Consider the following 22519-nt stretch of genomic DNA (forward strand, 5'->3'; position numbering starts at 1 on the left):
GATGGAACTTATATAAGTATGTAGATACCTTACCTACAAGTTTGTACGGAAGCCTCAATGCGCGAATCTAACACGCTCGAATTAGATATTTGAGTTATCGGGTGCTTTTATTGTATCTAGCAGGATAGGTAGTTGCTATGAAATACAAAATGATGTTGAATATTTGGTTCGTCATTCAAATTACTTTCAGCGACACAACTCGGTTGTTCATTTACCTTAATAAAAGATTAGTAGACGAGGTCAAACATACCATAAGAAACACACTGTGTTTCTTGTGGTAATTATTTTAGCATACTGACTAGCAGTAGCGAAAGGTGAAATTTTCCGAAAGGGAATCCGACACAACATATAAGTACATGCATGAATACAATCTGAAAATTGCTCTGATGATAATTTGTTTGTCCATAAATTCTACATAAAGGGCCGACAGGAGTTGGGTTATATGGCCCATTCGCTACTGCTCACCGTGCAGGTAATGTCAAGACGCTGACACTGATAAAATGTCACTAATTGCTTTTATTGTTGATAAATGTATTAATATAAGTAATTATAATTATAGCTATCGGTATAGGTGTATGTTACTCTAGTTGATAACAACAATATCTAGTTATATCCGCATAATAAATTGTTGGGAAAATGTTTATTAATAACAGCTTAAGTAGTCGTTTTATAACATGTGTACATAGTGCAGTTGGTGCGTGGTCCAAACGTCTTTTAAAAGTAAATATACCATTAATATAGAAATTAATATATTAATTGAACTATTAACTGGATAAGTGGTTATTAAATATGTGATAATATTGAATACTTATATGGCTGGCAAAATTGTTTAATATAATGAATTCATTTCTTATAATGCATTCATAAAAAAATTTTATGACCATTTTCTCTTTCTTCAGTTATAATATTTGGCAACTCGTTTAGTTTCTCTATTCATATCTATGTAATTATTTTCTCGCTGTGTGTTATTTATATGCCTATTTGTTATATTATATTCGAAAACAACTGAATACCACAAGATATTTTTTTTCGATTGCAATGATTTAGAATGCCAATCTTAAATAACGAGAAATCTTTATGAAACTAAAATAAGAGGTATTTATAGAGAAATATATTCCAACTCCTCTTTTGGTTAACAGAAATGTGGTGCTGAATTTGAATTCTGATCTAGAGCAGGCGCTGTTTGCATTCTTCCTCCGCGCCGCGCTGTAATGTTCCAAAATATATTTCGAGAATACTTTCTTTCTTTACATACCTACTACCAAAAATATATTTGCAGCCTTACTTTTAGAACTACTAATCAAAAGATCTATAAGAATGAATGTGCATTATAATTATTTAAGATAATAAATAGCATAACCTTTGTATTTGTCACCTTCAAGTTAAGTTAGATCTGTCATGAGCGTTTCCAATAATGATATGCAAAGACGAAACAATTGTATAAAAACAATGGAAAGTACCAGAGTAATAGTTTATGTAATTAATAACGAAGTATGTAAATTTGTGACTAGTGAACCAATAAGAAGAAAATGTTTATACATTTTAAACGATAACTGGTTTGGTATACTGTAGTTTGGTGTTTGTTTTTAACAAAATAATGGCAGTCATGCAATCTTTGAATGTACCCTTAACCCTGGCTCCGATTAGATAATAAGTTATTTAATTTTCACCGGATACAGTAATGCCATAATAGTCAAATATTATGAAATTATTTTTACATCCGCCGTTTGGGAACTTGCGTGTTTTAAAGACTATTCTAAACTGGGTTGGGGTTCCGTTACAGATTAGAACACGTTTCTGAAAGGAAATAGGTTTTAATCGACAGTTTTTTTATTTAACATATTTTTTAAAATCTTTTTTAAATATACGAGGTCTTGTTTTCCCCTTACGAGAACTGTTCAATTTACCCTTTGTCACTATCCTATGACTTAAGTACTTGCACCGAAATAACATCGCTAATTAATTTTACCATCCTTCTATTCTGAGGTAGCTGATGATATAGCGGGGAGTCACGGACATCACAGAAATGCAGTTTATTTTAAAATAAATTATGAATTTCATTTATATTAACTGGCAATATTTAATGTTCTTTAGAAGTTAAAAAAGGGATCACAAAACAAGATTTACAAAATAACAACATAGTAAAGGCCGGTTATTAGTAACGTTATTTATAAATTATTAATTTCCTCCGTGGACATAAGCTTATATCTTAAAACAGTTTCTAGCGAAACAGGAATAAGTGTGTAGAAGTTTCGTTAAAACGAAAACAACACTTGCGAATCCAAATAAGTTTGTTACGTTCTAAGTCAATGAGCTTTGGTTTACAAAACAACTTGATAGAGAATCTCAAAGAGATAAATATATTGTGCTGATTCAAAAATTATCTTTCGTCGTTCTAAGTTTATTATATTGTACTTTGTTTTCTCACACCGGCAATAAAACGTCACAGTAGAGTAGAATTTATTTAATAATTTTGCAATAATAAAAATTATTATGTAATTTTAACGGCCGGTCATTAAACCTAAGCTGGATCTCTTGAGGTACGTCATGTGTAAGTAGCTTATTCCGCAGACACGACTTTGGAGTGGAATGAGAGCAGGTGCTTAAGTTCGTCGACATATTGCACTTGGCTTACGTCTGTAAATTACATATTTTTGAAAAAAAGCCGTAAAAGCCAACGCAAAAGCAATCATCATATATAGAACATTGAATTGTTTCTTTCGTTATTCTTTTTTTTATATTTAATCTTGGTTTAAATTTCGGGGTTATTACCTTTTGCAGACATGACAACCCCATCATAACTTGTTACAATGTATTTATACATTATTTAAATAAGTCGACTCACTGCCGAATAACTATTAATAAAATTTTTTAGCGATTTCTGATTTTCTCTTAGATAAAGTACTTTGATCGTTATTCTTTCGTAATGATATCAGATTATTTATAAAGTCGTTAAATAGGTATGTCACGTAAACACGTTTAGCACGTAGTTTTAATTTGATATTGATGTAGGTCATATAAAGCGTATAATATCGTAACGCTGTAATAAGTATTATTACTTATATTTTCCTTAAATGTATTTTACTTTATTATATATTTTTTTGTGATATCACTATTGTTTTCATTTTGTATGATGAAAACATCGTATGTATACGTTAGATAAAATAGATACGCCCACACAACGTCAAAGAGGACCTGCTCGGTCAAACAAAATATTATGATTTCGAATAATAAAACAACTTTATTTATACATTTGTAATATATAAATGACTCAGTTGATATTATACATACGTACCCTTAAATATCAGGGACATAGTCCGACTATATCGTGGCTCAGGCATGGGTCTAAATGAATAAATTGAATTGGACTTTAAGGCTTTATGTAATTTTTTCAAGTTAGGTTTTAAAGGTTGAAGTAGATTTATAAGAGTATTTTTTATTAGATAATATGGATATTACACTGATAATAACTTCATAGACAAAAAACGAAAAAAAAATAATTACAAAGAATTGGTAGTTTCACTTTCTAAATTCATATCGCCAAACGAACGCACGCGAATTTTCTATGATCGCTGCTTGACACTCGATTAAGGCATTTGATTACTTTGCTATACCTTTAATATTTTTCATGCACTTCGAAACAATAAAAAATAAGTATTAAGTGAGTTGAATCATTTTTCAAATACAAAGTCTGGAAACGTCTAAAGTTGATGGTAGGCTCTCCTGATAGAGTAGGTTCACACTCATATACTTCATACTTATATAACGTAATTATGAATATCATAGGACATTTTTCTTTTCTTAGATCTGATGTTTTAAATCAGTAAACTCTTTAGTCAGTCATTGAAAGGACGAATCTCTTGTATTGAGTCGGAGATAGGTTTAGGCATTAATGAGTTATCCGCAGGAGAGATGAAGACATTTCATATATTTATTTAAGATAGATAAGAATTGAACTTTAGAATTCAACGTTTCTATATCTGTATAATTTTATGAGCTTACCATAAACATGAATTTTGTTTGAGAAACAAGCTCAAGTAAGGTTCAAGCGAAATGTTCCTTTTCGTAAGCGTATAGCAAAGTTAAACATACAAACCATTGCTAGTTGCCACATACTTATAAAAATCACTGATGCATAGTTGTGCGCCACATATTAAAACATTTTATTTATTCATTTTTTTCAAGCCTAACTTATTGATTTCGGAAAAAATAAAACACAACGCTATCTAGATAACAATATATTTTTGTCATCAACGACAAACTTAACAACAGACTACAACATAGATCTTCTCAACGAAACACCTGCGCGAAGTTTAACACTGCATTAATATCTGTAATGTTTACCAACACATCGAAGAGTACCTAAGATTAAAATATGTTGATTTAAAAATTCACATTAACATTACACCCGTCTCAGGACAAATTAAACGCGAACATAAATGGACGGCATAGAATAATTAGGAAATACATTCGGCGACTCAACTCTGCAAAGTGCACGAGGGTACGACTCGAAAGCGATCTAAAATAACAATATTGCAACTCGTTGGTAAACATAGGCAAAACAACAATTAAATTAATTCCAGAAATTATGGAAATCGCTCGAGTAACCTATAATTTTATGTGATCGTATTAAAATAATACTTAAATTCTACGTTTAAAATTGCTTTTGGTTTGTGTCCAATACGTAGGTAGGTACGTAAATTATGAATTGACTCAAATAGAAGGTCGGGCGAGACCGCCGCGTCCGCTTCTAAACACATGACCACTTAAATATAACCATACAAACTTATAGGTAATTTTTAAATACAATTAGGTATAATTTAAAATTAACTATAATTACATGTAAAAATATAGTTGTATCAGTGCATATTCTGTTCATCAATTTTAATATATTTTCAAAGGGTTAAATCGGTAAGAAGAGGCGGATGTCCACGTGTGACTTAAAGCTATCCACATAAGGATGTACTTGAAAATAAATTTAAAATCGATACATATTCAGCACTTGTGTACAACGTGAAAACATTCGTATAATTTAAATACATAATATGATATTAAAACAGGCAATGACTTTAAATCGTATAATGATAATATGAAGACGATAAAATACTTTAAAAGCATATTAATTCTGTGTGGTGTTATATTAGCATAATATACGAATATAATATAATATAAAATCTTTTATTAGACATTATCTACAGGTAGACCGTACGGCACTGTCGCACGCCGCGTCAGCACCTCTGTTTAATACAATATAATTCATACTGTACAGGGTACACGCATAATGAGGGAATTGTAAAATGCTTTTGGCACTAACTTCGATAAATATTTATATTAATTTTTACAATACATTCAAACGTGTTATTTACAGCTTACGAGTAGATACAGATATTATATATATTTACAATAGTTCAGATTACAAGGAGTAATGAGGTTCAGATACAGATAGCATGACATTACATACGAGTACATGTAATCGTAGGGTATAACATCGCGTCGCGTCGGTTGGGAAGTGTACAATATCTACAGCCGTTATATAAAGCCCTAGCAACACTCACTTAGATACATAGGGGAGTATAGACATGTAGCGGTCCTTGTGGCCCATAAACTTTACTTTAAGATTTTATTTAAAATTCAAAACACATATAACTGTCACATATTAATCCGGTAAATATTGTATTTCACATAACGTTTACTGTTTCTAACATCTAAAATAATATTTGATTATATTGCACACATTCACTTATAAACTACGTATATAAATAAAGAGTGGGCTAAAATCCCTCTCCGCCATAATTTCGTTAACTCACCGCTTATCTACCTGTTGGAATGACAACTGTTAAATGCACTTCTTGACTCGGACTCGCTAAGCAAACTGTACTAACTGAATTGATTTAATCATTGTGGAAATTATGCTTCTGAAATGTCAACTAAAGGTTTTCCATTTTTCTGGTCTATAATACTTTTACGGAAATTTAAAGCAGGGTATCAAATTGGAATTATTTAAGAATATGTTCTGTGAGGAAGGAGCACCTTGCTTAGGAGCGTGTCGCGTGCTGCAAGCCTTGCTCTACCGATGACGATGATTAGCTCTGGGGGCACTACAGCTTGTTACAACACAATACCGACACTACCATCGATACAACGATCTGGGATGAGGCGAGGCTCGAGTGAACTGTCGTGGATGCCGAATGCCGAACTTGAAGCGCTACTCGACCACTAGTGAAACACTACCGATGTGAACTGCCATGTCATGAGTGATATCTTTCGGAGCACCGTTGCCGAACAACAAAATTGCACGATTCTTGTCAATGAACTTCGTAAGATCTATGTTATCGTCATTTATTTTACATCTATAGTACTAGTAAAATTAGTTACGGAATTGATCTATCGATCGAATCTTACTGGGTAAATCGTGTCCGCTGGGATGTGTGACTTTTAAGATGAACTTATCGTAATCAGTAAAAGTAGGAGAATTTACTTTATAAAATTCAGTCGCTGACTACTGGTAAAATTGGTGTAATCTCTACTTCACTAGAAAACAATTTACAAAATTTACTTCAGACTACCCGAAATATCCCATAGAAAATAGGGACGTACTTGAGTTACTTGAAATTTCATTTAAAATCTCCCGGGCAGTGTGCTTCGTAACTAATTTCGATATTGGACAATACGTCAAGATATAAAAAGTTGTTTGCCTCCCTTGTGCCATTATTCTTCATAGCCTTCTGTTTCACCTGCGTCGATCTATGGCCGGTTTGCGAGTTGTACTCATTTCAGTCCGTTGCAACGTTAGGTTAGCAAAGGTTATAATCAGTGAACATCATTCATACGATTGCTTGATTCCCCGTAGAGCTAAACGCACTTGTGCCGTGTGGTCCGCAACCAATCGGACACCTGGCGCGCTCGCGACTTGCTGACATGGACAGATGTTAAATGTCGAAGTATAGAGAGGATGTTAAGAGCGCTGAGGCGCAGCGGCGCGGAGGCGCTAGAGCAGGCGGATGCGGCTCACGACTCGAGATGATGAGCGCGTTTAGAAGAGCATGTGGCAGCGCAGGTTGGAATTGGCTATTCCGTGGTGGGCGCGGTGAGGTCGACCTCCGGCATCGCGCTGCCCAGCGCGGCCGGTGGGTCGCTGGCGGGGAGGGAGAGTAGGTGTTAGGCCTCCAGAAATATTAGTGCAGTCGGCTTTGGTTCCAGGTTCGATTTCTTTGCTTCTACGACTAGGAACTCGATTTCCTAGAAAATTCAATATTTATATTTTTTATAAATGTATTTTAAACATTCATAAACTTATTATAGTTTAAGATTGACACATATGATTTAAAACATGGTTTGTTAAGAATATCTCACCGGTTTATCTCTCTGAGCAAAAGACTCGGCAATAAGTCGAGCGACATCCTGGTGCTGCAGGCCTTCCACTCGATGTCCATCCACCGCTAATATTAGCTGACCAACTTCAAGTCCTCCAGCTTCGTACGCTGCCCCGTGCTCCTATAAACACAAATAACCTTGGATGAATACGTTACCTTAATATAATGATATTGTATCGATTTAAGCGTATTGACATCATGAGGTATAATTAGGGTATATGCATATAAGTTAGTTTTTGCACAAGTACGAAAGCTATGGCCGTGGCTTGCCAATTATGTATGATTTGGGGACGTGTTGTAAAATGATTCGTTAAAAAATTGATATGCAAAGAATACAATTTAAACATTTGCACACTTCCCATGGCTCGCTATTAAGACTCCTTCTTTGTGACTGTTTTAGCGACAAATGTTGGATCGCATTTATATTTTATAGATGATGTCTCGGTGTGAACGTAGAAATATCAGGTAGGCACGATGTTAGCGTGCATTGTATTAAGTGCGCAGCATACGTGTCGCTAAATCCTAAAGAGCGCAAAAGCTTGAATAACGCATATATTCCTTCCAAAAGTGTGTTTATTAGTATGTGTGAATTAGCGCGTACTATTTAAATATTTAAAAGCTTTAACGCGGCGTAAAGTCAATCTCCAATGTCTGCTGATTATAATTCAGCTTATAATTATCTATCATAAAGAAAAGAGTTACGTAAATAATAACAAATAAATAAGCCATTACGTTATACATATAAGACTGGTACTATAATATAAACATGCTGACATGACACGGACGTTGTAAGTATAATACTTTTAACTACTTTCGTACGCTGCTACAACGAACAGCCTAAAACTTGTAATTTAAGGGCGAAGTTAAGATACTTCTCGTCTATAGAGCTAAAACAGAGAAAGTTTTAATTCAAAGAGTATTTAATAGAAGATATTTAAAGTTTATTATAATAGGTGAAAGTTCAACCAGAATATATTTTTAGAACTACATACCTAGTTATAAAAACACAATTCTCATAATCATAAAAAAATAATATTTTAGGTTATTTTTATAACACGAAAGCGGCGGGCAATAATCTTACATGTATGTTAATAATTCGAGGCAGCGGATGCTTGGTGTTGGCGCCGCCCTCGATGGCGATGCCAAGTATCGGTTTGGTTTTCTGCACGGTTATGCGCAAGTTGCCGTGGTGGTCGGGCACCACACGTGCCGCGCGTCCCTCGTCCATCTGCTGTTCGCCGTGCTGCAGCCGCTGCATCGACTGGTGCCTCCGGATGCCCTCTCGATTCTCAAGCAAAGCACCGCTCTCTTCTTTCATATCGAAGCTTCGTGACAGATTGTGTGCTAACTCCTAAGAAACATTGTATACTGATAAAATCGAAATCGATATTTCTTCAAAATCTTTAATTTTCCAATTAGTCACATTAAATTTTATGGAATATATACACGAATGAAAGATACTTAAGACTGATCCTATGTCCTATTTGCTAGTTACCACATCCACACTAAATCTGTAACGCTACGATGCTAACAACAGCAAAACCAACTCAGCCTCTAATATAGTGCTCTAAGAAAATTTTGAAAAGTGTAGCTGGGCGGCAAAGGGCAGTAACTCTCCAATTAATGTTCTAAATCGTATTGACAAACAGAAAATAGCAGTGGATGTTGGTAAAGATCATTATTAGTCCTTGTGCCTCTCAGTTACAAATGTAGTGTACGTATACGAGTACATAATGTATTAGGAAGCTGTAAGTGAGATGTGTGCTGGAGGCTTGGATTCATGCGTTTCGATCACTCGGTGGCGTGGTTCCAAGTCGTCATATTTTACAAGTGTCATGTAATCATGAGGAAATTTTATCCCAGTTGCGCATAAACTAATCGAGTATAGAACCATGAGAACCAAACATACAATATGAACATAACCACGTAACAAAAGCTAAAATAAAAAATAATGTACATATTTTATTTAAATGCGATTGCCACCATGCGTTTGACTTGTATGTTGAAATAGTCCAAATGTATATTTTATCATAATTTTATGAGAAGAAACTGACGTCGGCATCTATATCGCAATGTGCCTACAGGTTTTTTTTGTGAAATGATTATTAATTTACTAAATTCTTCATGCAGCACGTAGCGCGATCCATTCACGACAAAAGAATTACCTCTACAGGCTAATGATGTTACCGGAAAAAATCATTTGGTGTGCGGTACTACTCTGATATGTATCAAAGAAAACGTTAGGCGATAAAATTAATATCCAAATGAAGTGCAACGATAAGAGAAGTGATAACATACAATAAGTAGATAGGTAATTTAGTGTCTAACACCAAGCAATGGTATTTATTATGAAGCGATAATTTCCAATAAAAATTTCAAAGTTTTTTGTTTCGTGCAATGTAATAGTCGTCAATGTGCTAGGACAGTTGGCTGGTCAGTCTGGCGATGAGGCCGGGCCACTTACTAGAGGTCGTCCCCAGTACCATGATTTAACTTTCTGCGTCCAGCCACCGAGTGATGAGCGCAGCCCCTCGAGATAGCCGCACTGAAACATCACACTCACTCAGGACCAGATACATCACGCTCCGACGCTCGCGCCGCGCGCCATGACGCATCTCCTCACACCTAACCACGTATCCACGTAACCACGGAGCCACCGTAGCTCACGCTCGCCATCACACACCTTAGCACGACAGTGGCACACCACCGCGCAGTACCTTCGCGGTGCTCACAGCAAACGTGCTTGTGTTTGTTATGTTCAATGTTCCCTGACCATAGTTACCAAGCGTCTAGCAAATATAATCTAGCTGTGCGCAAAGGACTTTCTGGTATATACTTGTTTCAAGAGTAGATAGGTTAAGGATTCATATGTTTTATAAGGAAAAAACGTACTTAGTAATACCTAAATGAAAATTCATAGTCAAAAATGAGCATTAAAGGGTATTAAAACTATACTTAAGTTAGCGTACATTTATAACGTCTAAGGATACTACAAACCGTTAATGAAAGCAAAAACCGGTTCTAACCATTTTCTTTATTAATAAAGGTATAAAATAAAATGTATTTAATTGAATATTCCATGATAATATTTAAAAACTAATTAAAAAAAGAATTACATACCTGGTCCTGTTCACAGAAAGCATAAGACCGCATGAAAAAAATAATCATTTTATTTATATTATAGTCGCTGCTAGGCGAAAGGCAGGTGGCAACTTTCAAGTCGTGCAATAATTTGGTCCTATTGTGTTATTGTGTTTAAGTTGTTGTTCGCGGGCCGTTGCGTCAACTTTCTACGAAATGCTCAGCCTGTGTATAGTCTGTCATATTCAGTATTTACTCATAAAGGAAGCGGCTTTACGCTGAAAGAATGCCTCCTTTGTTTATATTTAAGTACAAAGAATCTGTGAGGTGGCGTAATCTGATTGTTTAAATTTCACTTTAGTTTAAGACTTCGCTTCGTCATAACGAGACTATTTCTCAGAATATCCGAACGCTATCTGGTGGCTGTATCGAGCAGCGGCTACGATACAGTGCGTCTCGTTAGTGTCTTCTATAAATAAAATGATAGCATCGGCCGATTCCGTCCGACCGTCCAACACGCGCCTCGTGGCCCGTGCGTCCACTCCCGAGCTCGCTCACCAGCTCTTCCCTGTGCAAATGACCGGACTACTACGGCACTATCTATTCTGTTATCTCAATATACATGGTTTTGCGGTAGTGCTAAGGAATAAAAATTAACAATAACCAACTGTGATTATGTAAATTTCGTTCAATGGTATAAGCAAAGACTTTTAGAATTAATTGCTAATGAACGCTTTTCCTTTATAATATGTAACATGTTAATAGGGGATTCCGCTATATCGGGCTATTTGCGGAGATTATGAGTTGGAAGTTTTTAGATCGTGACGCTAACGGCACTTTTGGTGTCATCAGTTATACAAAGAGATTTCCGAAGTTCTTACGGATCTTTGTTTTTATTATTCTATATCAGATGCTACATTTATAGTATCTTCAACGATGAACTGCAAGATATATAAGTCATAATGAATAAATTCTATTTTATTGAGCTTATAATTTTTATTTTTCCATAAAGCTAATAAGTTTATTATTTTTTTATTTGGACACGATAATCTCTAATACTACCGGTCCAATTCGGAAAATTCTTTCATTAACAAAAAGTTTGTAATAATATACTACTGTTATCCCGCATCAGACATAAACGAAGGCACATTTGCCAAGGAAAAACAGGTTCCCACACGATAAATCTCAAAATCTATTATTTTCTGTTACATTTGTATATATGTGTTTCATAACAAAATAAAAAATATATTATTGTGAAACACCAATATCATTCCAAAAAGAAGGAAGTTTAAACTTACATTGATGGTACAGCTATATAAGAAACACATTGTTAAGACTTCATTGATATGGAACTTAAAATTCATTGGTGAAATATTTCGAGTCATATTTATACTAGTGAATAAAACCTTTTGTTCCCTAGAATACTAATCTAGTTAAATATAACACTGGTGTACGCTGGCTGAATAGTTGATGTACAATATACTCATAGTCTCTTATCTACATGGTTTTGAGGAAGTATCAGTCGCGAAATTTGTAGTAATTGGTCTACACGCTTAGCATCTTACTTATCTAGATTAAATGATTTATTTGTGTTAAAGTTTTAAACTTTCTTATAATACAAATATTTGGTCAGATATTTGCGTATTTTTTATGTTATCTCAATTGCAAATAAACTTTTGAAATACTTTTTGTATTGCCATACGTTTTACGTATTATACCCCTAACAAACGCCACTAGTTGTTGTTAGCCATAAAAAGAATCAGTTGAAACTTAATAGCTAAATAGAGAATTGCATCGCGTAATACCAAGAAAATCTAAGGTGTAATGAGAAAATTAAGCGGCCAGCGTAGCCCGAGCTAAAAGGAAAGTTTTACAGGGAAGTAGAATTTTTACATTTTTAAATTAAGTAAAATATAACGTCTACTTTTAAGTTGTAAATATATATTCACCTAATTAAAGTACGTAAGAGTTTAAATTAAGTAAAAAAATACCTATAATGTAGTATTACATACTACATTATAGGTAATTTTTTACTATAATGTAGTATTACATACTACATTATATGGTGGTTATAGTATTATAACCATACCTTATTATATTCCGTCTGATTTTTTTGCCGTTATCATTTTGGACTTGACAATTTATAGATTATCTACATACATTATTATATGTCTTCAGAAATTATTACATTTACATTATTAAGGTACAAAAGAATACAATAATTTCTTATCATCCTGTTAATAAAGAGAAACGTGCCCTTTGGTAAGTGAAACTGGCTGCAATACGGCAATGGACAAAACCGCCATTTCACTTTTACCGACCACTGCACAGACTACGCTTCACTAATCATTCTAAAGAGCTTGATTCAATTACAAACTTTCCGTCGTTTAGTTAATGAAATGTCTCTCGATACAACGCAGTGAAAACATTGAAGTCATGTTTTAATAGAAAAACGAATGTAGAGTAGGCAATCAGTTGCAATCGTCTCTACAATATTTATTGTTTTAACATTGTTTCACACGCATGATGTTTCAATTTATGGTAATGGGGATTTGTGGCAATGTGATATTTAATGATAAAATTAGTAGGCATACCGTTCTTCTAGAATTTGGAAATATTATACTGTGACGGTATTCCATAACTTTTAGGTAGAAAGACGATCGCCGTCATGTTGATGAAAAATATATGTCATGTGTGTGATTTTATTAGTGCACTAGCGATATATTTTATTAAAAGAATTACACAGATTTATATTTCAGATATAACGTACAGGGTTAATTTATTTATTTTTGTCAGCGCAGTTTTATTTTTCAGATAAAAAGTTGAGAGAAAACTTACGCAAATTCTAAATGTGGAATATTAAAACAACATCTCACTTTTTACTAAAAATGCTATAAGACGCTTATGTAACGGTTGCATTATGCTTGCTGTACACGGCGAAATGCTGAGATAAGCTTATACAAATTATACAATTACTTTTTCTTTACATTGCTAATGAGCTCACGTGCTCGTAGGCTTGAATGAAGGTTTATTTTCATTGTTTGCGAACTAATGCTTTGTGTAACTACATATTTCTGTGCGTAATTAATCTCCATGAATTTAATACATATTAAACTTCTACAGATTTATTTAATTAACTCGAGATACAATATTGTAAGTGTTTTGTGGTTTGTATAATTTCTAAATTACAATAAAATTTATATTATATTAAATGATTATTATGTACACACGATTTCGCTGCCAAGTTTTCTTAACTGTTCTTATAAACTAAAAAAATATCGATAAAAATTTCTTTGTAAATTTTTTCATCGTAATATAGTCGGAAACTACTCACATTTTTTACGATGAAAAGTCAAAAAACATCTATTCATTACCAAATGCTACGATTTTAATGCCATTAAATGATAATACGTTTTTGTACGATATAAAAACCATATTAATTAAAATCTTAACAAAGCTGGCACGAAGCGGTTCTCTTTATGCGTTATTAAATTCGTCGACGCTCCTCCCGGACCATGGGAATCGCAGGTGCTTGTCTTTATGATTTCCGGTTTGTCCAGTTTTGGACAGATGTCCGCCTCGTGGGAACTAACGGTGTGAGATTAAACCGATTTGTTCATGTTTGTTTACGTTATTCTTGGATTATCGATCGTGCTAAAAGGCCTTTCGCGTTCTCACCGGTATCCATTGTCTCGCCTTATGACTCACAATTTTGTGCATTACCGGTTATACTGCAAAAAGTAATCACGCGAATTGAACGCTCGGTCAAGTTGACACAAACCGGCTCACCAATTGTTTTAGTTAGTGTAGTCACGCTTAACTATTTTAAAATTATATCGTTTCAAATTTCAAGAATTCTGTTATTGCAGATTGCTTGATAAAGTATCTTTTTATGTTGACACTGTCAATCAGTGCTGTCGGGGTATGTAATGTTGACTCTCTGGGTGGCCGCAGTTTGGTTCTGCTAGCTGGTGTATTGTCAGCCACGCCAGTCGCTTGCGCAGCTAGTGGAGTGTCAAGTGAACTCGATTCGCACACTGGCGCAGTTGATCCAAGCGTTCGCTGCCTTCCCCGCCAGCCAGTCTCGCTTTGAGCGCCAACACGTGTGCATGTGTCGCTGAATTATAATTCCAAGCTTGTTTACAAATAGAAGGTGAACTCACGTTGTTACCAGGATAACCGTGACAGGTAAGTTAAATCTTTTTATGGAGGTCAGTGCGTCGTTAAGTTTTAGTAATACTTTCCCTGTATTGTAATCGGCGATGTCTCTTGAGATATTACAAAAAACAATTGTGGTCAGCTTTTGTTTTCGGTCATTATGCACGCACAAAACATGTGAGGGAACTTATACGCAATTTACTTTTATGGTAAGATTTTATTACCTTTTTAATGGCGGCCTATTTAGGTTTAAATAGCAATAAAAGTTGTAGTTATAAGGAATTATAGTACCACAGGGACATGATTTTAAAATATCAGAATACGCTTCTTTAAATTACCTTTTTCTTTTGAATTAATACGATTGACTTATAATTTTGATTCATAAACTTAATTTACACGATTTTTTATTCAGAGTGCATCCATCAATACATGTCGAGGTTCGATGGGCCGGTATTTTCTGGAACACGGACTAAAAATGGACTTTAACCGTGTATCATGTGCCGCGACGAAAACATAAGCCGTAACTTTCATTTCTGTATGTATCTAACCTAATTATCAGGAGTAGGATTTAAAATCTAGACCTCACTCCACTAGATTCTAAAGCATTTACGACTAACATTACGCGTGCACTACACGTGCTAAATTACCATGTTAATATACATGGATATGTCAATTTACAAATTGGGTCGCACAGGTGTTTATTTGAACTAAAAATAATATATATTTTTGTTTGTGGGTCGTACGTATATTGCATAGGTTTGTGTCTCGTATTCCCAGTTGTTTGTATCTGAGTAGTGCGTACATATGTGTTTATTTGCGTACATAACAAATGACATATGTAGTTGTGCGGTAAATGAATAATCGCGCCGCGCTTGACTGGCTCGTTTGGATGCAACAAGGACATAACTCAGCACGAACAGCCTTCAAGAGATGTCTACTGGTCATTGTATGATTGTAAATTATGCACTTTTTATACACCTGCAACAGACAACGAAGATCCATGACACGCTTTCTACGAATGGAATGGCAGATAAACTATTAGATAGTTTCGGCCTCACTGGTGTACCGAACTAGCGATATCTGATCCCACCCGCTAATATCGGATATTGGGTTTGGATTGAAGTAACCAATACGTGTGGCTAATATTGTGAAATATAATACCTCAAATGTGGCCGGTGCGAACTCTTTTTCGATACTGCGTCCTTTGATCTCGGGTTTATTTTGTAAGTACGTTTGAGTATTACGACATTGCGTGTATTTATTCTTACAAAACCACTTGTCTAGTTTGAATGCTGTGACATTTTTAATTTGGTCAAGGTATTATTCACTGTGATTGCAACGATTTCGTGTAATTACTTAATTTAATGTACGTAATTTTAAATAATTCATTGTTGCAACTCGAGCAGTCTTTACATATGAAAGTAATTTAACTGTATGTACTACTAAGTATGTGTCGTATCTTTTATTGCTTTACTATTATACATATAAATTATTATTATATTTTAATATTTTTAGTAATATTTTATCCTACTAATATTGAGGATACGAAAATTTATTAGAAGTAAACCTAGAAACCACTTACGGATTTGGATAAAATTTACCACATAGATAACACGACGGCTACTTTTTATGTTGAAACACAGTGTGACTTTCATTTCGGGAAAGATATTTCTCACGGACGGAATCGCGAGCATCACCAACTAGAATAGGTACATAGGCAAAGCGCTACACGAGAAACATCTCCAAGATCACGAAGCCGGAGCCGGTGAGCTTGCAAAGGGGTTAATGTTACAACACACTTTCCTTATACAGTATGACGGCAAGATGGACTGATAGCCGGCCCTTGAGAAAGAACCGTTCGCTTTATCGACGTAAATCTCATATTATGTATTGTACGAAACGCGTTCGCAACAAATTATAACACTACACGGTAACGTTTTCTACACATAGACAACGCATGTTATTACGTGACGTATACGTGTGCATAATGTTTTGAATAATTCCTCGTTAGTCTTACAGTCTTTGACTGTGAAATCGTAATGTTGGATTTCTGTGTGACGCAACTAAAATTTATATGCATTTATCGATTTGGAAAAACACGGAAGATTTTCAGGATCTTTTGTTCCGTATATTATGATGAGCTAAGCTCTTATGATTATAATTAATGGTAAGTAGGTGTACTATTTGAAACTCTGCTTACCCCTGGAATACAGTCGTTCACTGGTTACTATTACTGAGTACATAGCATAAATATTAAGTGTTTACGTAACTAAACCCGCTACGGTCCTTTATTAAGATAGATAAGTGTGAGCGGAAGGTGTCGGGTCAGCTTACATATTGCTTAGGTACGTCGTGCGAAGTGCTGTTGCGCGAATATTACTGCTGATCTAAACTCAAAGTTGTTCACAACTAATACTGATGGCATCGAATCTTTTCATTGATTTTTGCCAGTGATAATCTACCAGTGACAGGATATTATTTCGCAATTATTAGGCTTTTTCCTTATTACCTGGTTGAAAACAGTAATTATGGGTTACAAATTTTACCAAGAGATAACTTTTTTCTTTACACTGTAGCGGTGTGATCAAACTTTTTTAAGTTCAATGAACGCAATACAATTGAGACAATATTTACAGTTATACAAGAATCAACTTTAAATTTAATTACCCGTTTATTAATATACAAAACGGTACAACGAGTATAATGCGAATTCATTCTCGTTTATTAAACTTCTTTCGTGCACACACTATGTAACGAGGAAGCGAGTCAAAGGGTTACAGTACCCAGTGTAGTGAAATGTACAGTCGTGCGCAGGTTTTGTACAGCAAACAAAGATGGCAATTAGCGTTGTGGCGTGGGAGAGCGTTCGTGCCCGAGGCTCGCTGCGCACGTGACGTCTGTCCCGCTAGCCAAACAACGCGGCCGCTCACTGGGTGTCAGAAACCCCGCCAGCCCTATCTTACTGTACCAAACACCTGACAGCTAGTTGGCGAGGGCTAAAAATGGGCAATATATATGCATACCTACCAAGTTATGGCTTCTGTCTGAAACCGTCGGAAGACCATGTTGCGTAGTTATTGTTGCGAACAACGGACAGCGGTATTGACAGTCTATTGTCTCGTATTGTAACGGACATTCTAACGTGTTCAATAGATTCTGTAATTTAATTTCCTTGACGTTCCATCGGTCTTCCGTTTTAAATATTCAAAAAAAAAATATCAGACAAAGAACAAGCAAATAAGAGACTTGCAAAACTTCTTAAATAGAAAATACGGTATCATCACCTATGTATTCATTAACTAACGGTATGTAAATAATACATCTTCGTCAGTGATAACAACAGTTAACAAAAGTATCACGCGCGTGTTAAAGATCAAAGTAACGTGCGGTAGAAAGTGGCGCGACAGGTTTACCGGGAAACAGGCACGTAATTGCAGGAAATATTGGGCCATGTCAAATAATCCCCGCCTTCCTATGTAGAGACCCAGCTTGACTGTTTCCTGCATGTGATTAGGCCACACAAGGTGCTTTAATTATACTGTAATGGTAAATAAAGCGTAAATGACCGATAACGTAAATTACAGACATAATGTTATAGTCATGTGAATCAAACGTAACACTCTAAATTTTTTAGCTATTGTTGGGTTTTTTATTTTCTATGTCTACATTCTTAACAATAATTTGCAGTCGCTGCACCTTATAAATTGATGCTATTGTCAGTTATCATAATAAACTTGACGCTTGCACTCAGCGCTTGCAGTGCAAGGCCTCGCGTCGGTGAGACATTATATAATACCTTTTGCTTTGATTATATTAACCTAGGATGTGTGCACCAGAGGATCTCAATATAGGAAGCAACATGGTTTAATTAGATCAATGATATATTAATTGATAAGAGCACACATAATTGCAAGATCATAATGGTGAATAATATCATAAATACTATATTCAAGTTCTACATTAAAGGATAGTCTTTTTGGGAAAACGAGTCATTGACAGTGTTTGTGTTACTTAAAAATTCTTTTCTATATGAGTGAAATATCTTAATCTTACTTTTCAACTTAAAATAAACATGTAGTTATTTTAACGGATCGATTATTTCAGTATCTTTCAATATGCAGTTGAATCAATACCTTTAACAGCCGCCATGAGAACAGTTTATGCAAAGAGAAAGTATAGTTCAGCGGAGCCGCAATGACTATTTATAGTATCACGTTCATAAGCAATCGGTAAACACATTTCATATGACAACATTGTTGAAAGTTTACTCAGATTGTCATTTGTTGACCGATTGCGGAGATTGGAGTCGATATCGCACAATATTATTTACTTTCCATTATTGATATGTACATAGAATGGTAACGGGCGAGCGACAAACCCGCGAGCGAGCGCACGCGACGTCCCACTTCCGGCAAAACTGTGCGCCTCTCGAGCGAAACGTCAATTTACTTGGAATTAGCATTTACATTACGTTATCTTTACATAATATCAACATAAATAATAGTACGTTAAATGGTAACAAGAAATTAATGACATGCAGTCGCTGTAAGATCTACCGCTAAAAACTACTTAAACAGGGCTTTATAACCATATCTGATTTTAAACTGATAGGTATAAATAGTTTAAATCATTCGATATAAGGAATATTCCTATTAAAGATAAATAACAACCGTAGGTGTAGCAACACGGACAGAGTTATTTTTTCTCCTTTTTAGGAAATGAGATTAGCGCTGCGCGTATATACATGTAGATGATATCGTTTTGTGACCTCATTCAGGTTTTGTGGAAACAATAGCGGGAGTAACTTTTAGCTTCTGCCGTAGTAAGTTGTATTAGTCACGAGGTTTCTCGGAAACCTCTTTAGATGTCCGTTGTCGTCCGGGCCGCTCGCCGCACCCACGACTCTGAGTCACGAATGCTCTGGCCTATTCCAATCCAATCACACCGGACTAAGTGCAGTTGCCGTGTTTGATACAAAGACGGCCCACTTTCTCGGACGCAGGTATTACGACACTAGCTTTAAGACATGTGAGACGTAAATGCAATATAGTTAATGCATTAATAATAGGCCTTAACTTTTTTTATCAGTATTGAAGACGGCCTTATTTTATTCTATCCAACTCAGAACTTTATAGCAAGATTCTGAGCTATAAATATAAATTCATAATTACGTTCCGTAAATATTGACGGAGCCCATTTAAATTTAATTGCGAGCGCGAAAATAAATCACTGGTTATTAATTACGAAGCAAACAACAAAAGTTCGAAAGCGTCGGATACAATAACGTCGTCGTATTTAGCAACACTTTCGCTGGAGAAAGCCATTCGTGCAATAAATATCTCGCCGTTTGCGTTTAAGATGCGTGCCCGATCTGACTATTATTAATGTCCATTTATTAAAACTGTTCTTTTTTTCAATCATCTTTATCATATAAAGTTATGAATTAATTAATTTTGCGTCGAATAACATTTCGATTCATAATGTATTTAACCCCTAAATAGACGTTTAAGAACCCGTAAATGTAGTGTCAATAAACCCAAAATTTAGAAAGTGAGTTTTGTTTATAACTGTCAACCGAACGTGTTGAACCGGATGTGCATCGAGCGAGAAACTTTTCTCAAGGATAAACCGTGGTTTTATAATCTGAATTGAAATAATATTCTTTGCAAAACTTGATATAAAAAAGAAGAAAACATATTCACAAACTTGTTATATTGTATATTTTTTGTCTATTTACTTTAAAATGTTGTTTAGATGCTGACATTAGCGCCCACGTATGCCATTCGAAGTCCGCTTTTATTTACCAAACTGTTATCAGCAAGGTTTCACCATTACAGCTGACCATCGCTTGCTCAATTGTTGACCAATGTTTACTAAAGTGGTGCACGTTGTTTTTTCTTTGTACGAGTGTACAAGATAGAATCAAATCAGTCAAATACGATTGAATTGTTTCCTTATTACTGTTATTGCGTTAGGCGTAGATATATTGCTAAATTCAAGATAAAATTTTAATTTGTACAAAATGTAAAAATTTCTTTGTCTATGAGCATGATAAGCGTAGACATGTGACATTATGATTGTGATAATTGCTGCATGAAATGCCACTTCGGTACATTAAACAACACAACGACATTTAGATGTACAGACAAATTAAAAATACGAAGTTGTTTTTATAGTGCCTGTTGTGACTATAAACTCTCAAATTTTACCTTGTTTATCCATCAAATGTATTTTAGTCCACAAACCATTAGACGGATTGTATTTAAATTTTGTTAACCATCATCAACGTGCAATGTTCGTTATCTAATAGGTTAAATGTATACTTTAGAGACATTTTGGAATGAATAAGGGTCCCAAAAATTATGTTGACTTGATCTACTACATAGTTAACCAATCAATTTAACAATATAATTTTAATAGACCTTCTTTTCATTACAGAACACAACAATGGAAAGCTGGCTAGACGATATAAAGCGTGTCAAAATTCCGCGGCCGAAGTTCGCCACCAAGTACCCGGTTGAACCGCCCAAAGATTACTTAGAGGACAGCGATCTAAGTGGGAAGCCGCGACGACATGACAAAGACTTAACAAAGGCCACGGAAGAATTGCGTAGGACGTTACAAGAGAAACTATGACCTGTCACAGCGGACCTAGGATTAATTTAACTTTATGTTGCCGCTCGGCATAACGAAACCCACGCGCAGTGCACTTCTTTAGTATATATTTAATTTGTTTGCAATTATGGAGCACTTTGAAAGGGCAAGTACGTAAAGAAGGTAAATGTATTATTGGATCATCAAAATTGCCCAAAATATTGTTAAAATTTGATTATGATAAAGAGGCCAGAATGGAAACAATTACAGTCAAGACTTGAAGTGCCTAAATGATATAGAGAGTACAATAAAAAAAATCGGTAAATTGACAAAATGTATCGAAAACCACAATTCATAAACAGCGAATAATATAAATATACCACGATAACATTTTCTAATGAGGCATTCAATTAATTTCTGTCACAGTAAAAGTTTACATGATCCCTTTATTTATTGCATTGATTTGATTAAAATAAATAATTTCACTTTAACAGTGTATTAGGAGAAATATTTCAAAATATACCTTTATGTGAAATTCATAGGTTCGGTTTGTAGCCTGTTACTGAATTTTAATTATATTGTAAGTAACAATGCAACATAAGCATCAGTATTAATTGTAGACGAACAATGTACAGTTAGTAATCATTTACAATAAGAGCATTGACTATTTTCTTTACAAAGTAAAATAACGCTTTTCCAAAGGACAGTTCAAGGAGACATCCATTAATCCTTTATTGTACTAACTCAATTTGCTATGCAATTTATTAGCTGACTGTATATTGTTATTTAGATTTAATCTATTATGTAATGCTATTAGCTTCTACTAGTTTTATTATATTAGACTGATATTAAGTTAGATTAATGGAGGTTGAATCTCTGCGAGTATCAAATACTGTTACGATTAAATATATTAATTGTTTTTAATTGTTTTTCTTTATCATTGTCCTTTACTTCGACTTTTTATAATGTTATAGCACCAATACCGCAAAACTATATCCGTATTTAAATATAGGTAATTTTTGCATAAAACAAATATCGTGCATAGAAATTACCATCATAATAACATCTAGATCTTAATTCCAGCGAAATGCTTGAAACCTTCGCGTTTCATTGTGTACAGCTTATATTTCATATAGCTTACAAACGTCAGAGAGATGAAGATGGCTGGTTCAGACTGCTGGCACTAAGCCAAGCTATTCAGTTACAAATGAGTTTTGGGCGGAAATCTTCCTAATATTATCCATACATAGAAAATTATACCCAACTATATGTTCACGTCTATAAAAGAAATAATTCGTGAAGGTTACCCATAA

The 22519-nt window shown here is 34.8% G+C and overlaps 1 protein-coding gene and 1 long non-coding RNA gene across 5 annotated transcripts in view; one reads left to right on the forward strand and one right to left on the reverse strand.

Moving 5' to 3' along the window:
* Positions 1–4222: 4222 nt before the first annotated feature.
* LOC115448269 (whirlin) overlaps positions 4223–22519 on the reverse strand; it is a 72947-nt gene continuing 54650 nt past the window's right edge. For 2 of the 4 annotated variants that reach the window (XM_037441699.1, XM_037441698.1), the window contains exons 16-20: positions 10494–10499; positions 9838–9918; positions 8455–8724; positions 7354–7494; positions 4223–7239 (exon numbers count right to left, since the gene is read on the reverse strand). In XM_037441699.1, coding sequence (XP_037297596.1) covers positions 7159–7239; positions 7354–7494; positions 8455–8724; positions 9838–9918; positions 10494–10499 — 579 coding nt within the window. In that variant the 3' untranslated portion in view covers positions 4223–7158. The remainder of the gene's footprint in view (positions 7240–7353; positions 7495–8454; positions 8725–9837; positions 9919–10493; positions 10500–22519) is intronic. The other 2 variants (XM_037441701.1, XM_037441700.1) reach the window with 1 other exon arrangement.
* Positions 14484–22130, forward strand: LOC115448289. Its single transcript, XR_003939091.2, has 2 exons — positions 14484–14642; positions 21051–22130. It is a non-coding gene; the product is annotated as an uncharacterized LOC115448289 (long non-coding RNA).

This window comes from Manduca sexta, chromosome 23 (genome assembly GCF_014839805.1).
Source record: "Manduca sexta isolate Smith_Timp_Sample1 chromosome 23, JHU_Msex_v1.0, whole genome shotgun sequence".
Classification (NCBI taxonomy): Eukaryota; Metazoa; Arthropoda; class Insecta; order Lepidoptera; family Sphingidae; genus Manduca; species Manduca sexta.